This window comes from Larimichthys crocea, chromosome I (genome assembly GCF_000972845.2).
Source record: "Larimichthys crocea isolate SSNF chromosome I, L_crocea_2.0, whole genome shotgun sequence".
Lineage (NCBI taxonomy): Eukaryota > Metazoa > Chordata > Actinopteri > Sciaenidae > Larimichthys > Larimichthys crocea.
Genome location: NC_040011.1, coordinates 12,096,394 through 12,102,393, shown reverse-complemented (window position 1 = coordinate 12,102,393; position 6,000 = coordinate 12,096,394). Strand labels below are relative to the sequence as shown.

The 6,000-nt window shown below is 42.4% G+C and overlaps 1 protein-coding gene across 1 annotated transcript in view; it reads left to right on the top strand.

The window, feature by feature from the left end:
• The first annotated feature begins 270 nt into the window (after positions 1 to 270).
• fgfrl1a (fibroblast growth factor receptor like 1a) overlaps positions 271 to 6,000 on the top strand; it is a 63,848-nt gene continuing 58,118 nt past the window's right edge. The window contains exons 1-2 of the mRNA XM_019253602.2: positions 271 to 803; positions 2,034 to 2,137. Of these exons, the coding sequence (XP_019109147.1) occupies positions 2,077 to 2,137 (61 nt within the window). The 5' untranslated portion in view covers positions 271 to 803; positions 2,034 to 2,076. The remainder of the gene's footprint in view (positions 804 to 2,033; positions 2,138 to 6,000) is intronic.

The following is a 6,000-nucleotide window of genomic DNA, read 5'->3' as shown; positions in this document are numbered from 1 at the left end:
ACAGTATTTATACACATTCTGCTCATAGTAATTATTAATAATAAAACAAATAAAAACGATGTGAATCCTCATTTTGTGTCACTGATAAATAATTTAATTTAATATAATTTATTTTAATTAAAGTTAATTTGAGTTAATGTCCCCCCCCTCCTCTCCCCGTTAAACCGCTCCAAATTTGTCCAGCGCCTTCCCGCTCTCTGATTGGTCCGCTCTCTGATTGGCCTGCCCTCTGATTGGCTCAAAGTTCTCTTTACTCGGACGGTCCGTGTCGACGCAGTTCTCGTTTTTCTCGCCTGCGGCTGAAATTTGGACGGTGAGTCGCTGCTGGAGGCGATGTGGATTTCATGTTTTTAATTTTTTATTATTGTTTTATTTGGCTTCATAGATCATACTTTGAATGAGCGAGTCAGACAAGGCGGGAATGTGTGGATGAAGTTTCTCTTCTCTTCTCCCGTTAGAGCTGGACTGTCATTCACAAATACTACAGCCTGCAGCCTGAGCTCACGTGTTTGACCTGAGCCGATTTATTTTTATTTTTTATTTTCTGTCACATTTCAGTCACAGCTGACTTTACACACTGTGTCAAAGTGTGTCAGACTTCTCTCACTGCGAGTTTCGGTTACAGACGCGTCTCTCTCTCTCTCTCTTTTTCTTTTTTTTCTGTTTTCACACTTCTCATTTTATTCTTGAATCTCTGGATTAAAGAAATCAAACTGAAATAACTGGAGAGCAGCTGAAGAAGTCTTCTCGGGATAAAGTAGACGTGCAGAGTTAATCTCATCACTGCAGCTGGGAGTTTTACAGTAAGTCCGACTGTATTAATAAACCAAAGCCACTGTAATATTTCTATACAGGGTCTGTAATGTTTGTCTGATGCAGAGTTTACAGTCTTCTTCCATCATGTTGTATATCTGTGTGTCATATTCCTCTTCTGTGGAGAAGTTGTAACTTAAAGTTAAGTTCTGTCATATGTGTCATTAACAGAGTTTGAACATGTTACAGCACTGTGACTACATTTGTGCACGTTATGGTTTAATACTGTCTGATTTCTGATAGTTACACCCAGGTTTTTAATTAATCAGCATGTAAATCATCGATTTAAAATAAGTAATCCAGTCTGGGATCATCAGAATGAAACAATCCCATGCTGCAGGTTCTCCTTGTCTGTTTTAAACTTTCATATTCAGCTTATTTGTATGTTTATTGTCCCTTCAGGGAATAAATATTGTCCTCCGAGTAAGATAAATACACGGATAAAAAGTGTGGCTGGTTAAAAATCAGATCAGTCATCCGGCGAGTTTTGAGTGAGCCGAGTTGAGAACTCCGATGTTGACAGATAGTGATCAAAGTTGCAGCATGTGAAGAATTGAAATCAGATCTCATAAGGTTCAGGGAAGAATTTATGTGGCGGAAAGATTAAAACCGCTGTAAGGAGAGACGTATGGACAGGTGGACAGAATAAATCTGGAAGAAAAAAATAGTTTGACTTCCAGAAAATCTCAGCTCCTGTGCGACCACCATACAGTAGATCCTAATAATGTTTAGACGGGACGAAACATTTTGGAAGTGAGTGCCTTAGAAACTTGTAGCTTTGAATTAAACACACACTTTTACTTAATCACTTCCCCATATTAAGGAATATATGGATTATTATTCCTCCTTTTGTTCCTTCTAAATATTCAAGGCAGGTCTTTTACATAGATGATCACCAGCTGTCAGCCAGTCGGCGGTAAATTATGTTTTAATTCCATTGCGCTAGCAGCTATTTTGGCTGCAATTCATCAAAAGAAGAAAAAAAAAAACATCAGATGGTGAAATAATGAATGTGGCTGGTGGATCTTTTGGAATAAATCAGACTGTGACAGGGGACAATACAGCAGTTTGATAAATTGATGATTTACACACAGCGATGTAATCTGAATGATTTAAAGGCCTTCAATGTGGGGAACATTCACTCTGTAACCACACTAAATATAGAACATCTCACCTGTTATCCATCCAATAAACAAGTTCATGTTTTCCTCTTGTTTCAGATCAAAGAGGCCGAGCGTTCTTCTTCCTGCAAATCAAACCAGAATGGAGCGACTCTGGGTTTTCCTTTTGCTGGAGATGTTTCTGGTGTCCGGCGCTGCCAGGGGTGAGTAACAGATTTCAGCAGAGACATCATCGATGGCAGCAGGACGATAAATCTCTGCAGCTGACATCGCGATCTGGCTGCACTGTAGTGAAATGTTTGCTGTCGCACCGCTGGTTCAGCTGCAGGGGGATTTGTTTGAAACGCGGTGGCATGATCGCTTCGACTGTGGTTTCAGACACGATTGTCTCATTAAAGCTGGAAGTGTAATGAGAGGACATTAGCAGCTGAAGGAGTGAGCGCTCTCCTCTGTCGTGTTCTTTGGAAATACTTTTTATTATGTGCTTCTTTGTCACCTCACTAGATGAATCTTTTTGCCCTTTGACTGGTTGTTCAGTTACCCTCAGATATTCTCGTCTGGCAGTAGTAGTGGTGTGGTTCCTCCTCCTGGTTATTTACTAAGGTTGTTGGCTGTAGAGTAAAATTTCAACCCAAATTTAAATTAAACAACCCCACAGGGAGGTCAGGGTCAGACAGAGGACTACCCTCAGCACTTGGCACGCACCCTCGGTTTCTTTCAATGAAACTAAACATAAAAAAAGACAACAACAGCTACAGAGTCTGTCCCCCCTCCGCCCGGCCTGCAGGCACTGTGGGCAGACGGTCGCAGAGTTGGCGCCTGTTTCAGAGATCACACCGATGATGAGTTTTCAGCAGGAACAAAGCCGCATTCAGCGAGGTGAGGCCGGCCCAGCGTGCAGACACAGGGCCGAAAGTAAACACAAGGCCATAGACCGCAAAGAGATGAGATTAGATTAGCCTATTAGGGATGTTTGCTGTGCAATGCCACAGCATTTCCTCCCTCTCACACTGCCTGCAGTCTGTCAATGAAACCAGGGCAGGCAGCACCAGAGAAGCAGACCAGAAACGACGGGCGGGCGGGGGGTAAAAGGGTGGAAGGAAGGAAGGGAGAGATGTGAAAGAGAGACACAGCGAGATAATAACGGAAAGAAGAAATGAACGACAGAGGGGGGAAAAAGTGAGGAAGAGAAGGGAAAAATAGAAAAGGGAAGGGTACCGATTAAAGGAGGGGTGTTAGAGAGGGGGCAGGAGAGCATGAAGAGGACAGAGAGGACAAAATGTCCTCATAAACCTATTAGAAACTGAACTTCTCCCTTGTCTTGTGATTAGGTGGACTCGACTCCTCCCTCCTGGCTAATGTGCAGTATCAGCGCAGGAGAAGTCGAACTGAAACGAGGTCATTAGAGAGTTTGTTTACGCAAAATCAATTTTAAAGAAGTAATTCTTGTTGTTCTTGTAGTTTGTGTGAAGAGGCAGCAAAAAGAGCTCTATAACTGTGTGTGTGTGTGTGTGTGTGTGTGTGTGTGTGTGATGCTGGGTTTGGTGGCCCTGTGATCTGAGGTTCATACCATGTAATTGTGAATTTGTGGTTTTGAACTTGAGCAATGCAGCATGTCATCTCCTCTCTGTCTGCGTCTCATAATAGATGTTCCCTGTTTACAACATGTAAATAGCGTAGTGTTTAACGAAAACAGAAAAATTATCTCAAACATCAACTCGGACTAATTTCTGCAAGATTCTCTCTCTGCATCTTTATCCAATCTCTGGATTAACATTTTCCACATCAAACAGTCCGAGTCAGAACAATGCGGGGTTGAGGGAGCCAAGGTCAGACTAAATCAGTTTAGACGTCTGCAGTCCAACATGCTTGCAGTTATGTTAGTGTCTTTGTAACTTGATTTCCCCTGAAACTGTCTTCTCAGGCTGTTCATCGCCCTCCACAACTCCCACCGAGCAACTTACTCACGTCCTTGGACTGCTGCAGCTGCACGCAGAATGACAAATTGCATGCAGTCTTTAGAAAACCAGCAGATAATTCAGTTATTTATGGCAACCATACTTCTTTTTGAAACGGGTTGACCTATCGCTCTAGTTAGAGTTGCTGAGGTTGAAGTACAACCACAGAGATCCACCATCGGCTGTTGAGCTGTTGACCCAGAAGAGCACGCCTTAAACTCTTCATGCCTTGAAATGTGTGAAAGAGATCCTTCAGGTCAACAAGCTTCGTAATTGTTTCAGGTGTTCATCTGGGGTTGAGCCAGAAAAAAAGACGCTTAAGCTACTTAAATAAATCAAATAAATCAAACAGTTTACCCCCAGAAGTGGCACTTTGAGAGCGGCTTGGTATATTAAATGGATAATCAAAAGTAAGACAAACTCACAGTTAGGATTTCTGATCTTTAAGTACAAAATTCGATTAAACAAATTTAATAGAAGCGCTCGTGGAAAGGCTTCCTCCTGCGCTTCTTTCATCCTCCTCTGACCAAAATGACACAGAGAAACATTTTCTATGAGTTTCTTGGTGACTCCTGAGATATCCCAGAGAAATATGCACACCAGAGGTGCGTTGCCCCGGACGACTGCGTAAACAAAAATCCAAATATAATAAGACACATCATGACATTTAAAATTGAAAACATGAACACTGGGCAGTCCCCTCTGCACACAAGGTTCAGTTACAGCAAAATGTGAGAGTGCTATTGTAGAAATCTGGGAAGTTCTGTGTGATATGACCTTTATAACTTTATAGCGCTGTCTGCAAAGTACACTATGGTGTATTGTATTAAAGGAATAGCTGAATGAAAACACATCCCCGCGTTGAGTTTCAGAGAACAACAATTCCTTTAATGGTAAATGAACAGATAGCACGAAGGCCAAATAGTTTGAAAGACTGTTAGTGGTAGTTGTCCTTGGAGTCAGCGGGGGACGAACATCAGATGACACTGAAGGTTGGAAACGGGATCGTTGGAATAGCTAAGGCTGGACTGAGAGAGAGAGAGAGAGAGGATGCAGGTAAAGACAGAACAGGAGGAAGATAAAGAGAAACAGACGGAGAGGAGCCCGCAGGTCGAGGCAGAAAGAGATAAACTCAACATTTATGTCCTGATTGCAGCAGATGTAGAATCACATAAACTGCACGTCAGAGAGTTGCACGACACACAGTTTGAACTGTGTGTGTGTGTGTGTGTGTGTGTGTGTGTGTGTGTGTGTAGCTGAGCATGAGACCGAGCAGCTGAGAGATTAGCATTCTCCCGTGTTGAATACCGGGGTCAAAGACCTGCAGCAGGGCTCCCTGCAGCTCAGACAGAGTTTGGTTCATCTGTGAACAGTGGAAAGGAAAAGTCCATCCTGAAGGAGACAGTTAAATATCAGAACGATTTGAGGTCCCACAGCAATAGAGAGTTTGTTTTTCCCACTATATTGTTCCATGCCCTGCAAAAGTCATCCATCAAAAATAAATTAGCATGAAACTTTACCTTTAAAGGCAACAGGACATTTAATCCCTGAGTGCAGTTTATTGTGCGGGAGTGTACTTTTTCCTCCTGGACAAACAAAGATGGAAGTTGTGCTACATTAATATTTCCACCGCGGAGACCGTTCTCCTCTGGCGTAACTCATTTTAAAAAGAGCAGATGTTAAAAAAGGGGAACGTCGTCTTCGATGGAGAAACTTCAGCTCATAGGTGAGGAGAGCATCACACACACACACACACACATAGGTTAATTGTGCATGTGATGTGAAATGCCACGTGTATGTCAGATGGTTTTTAAGCCAGCTTCACGGTCAAACAACTGGAGCATGTTGCGGAGGATAATAATAATAATGATAATAATAATAATAATAGTATTACTGTTAGTTCTACTCTCGTCTTGTCTGCCTCTTCTGTCTCAAACCTTTAGATCCAGAAAGGAGAGTTAATACCAAGAAATTATCTGACGAGTGTGTGTGTGTGTGTGTGTACATCGTTTCCTGAAGCACAGTTCCGTGTAAACAGTTTAATGTTTTCCGGCTGATTGAGCCGTATCGACCACCCGTTATCCAGAGAGACTGAGAGGAAGAAGAGA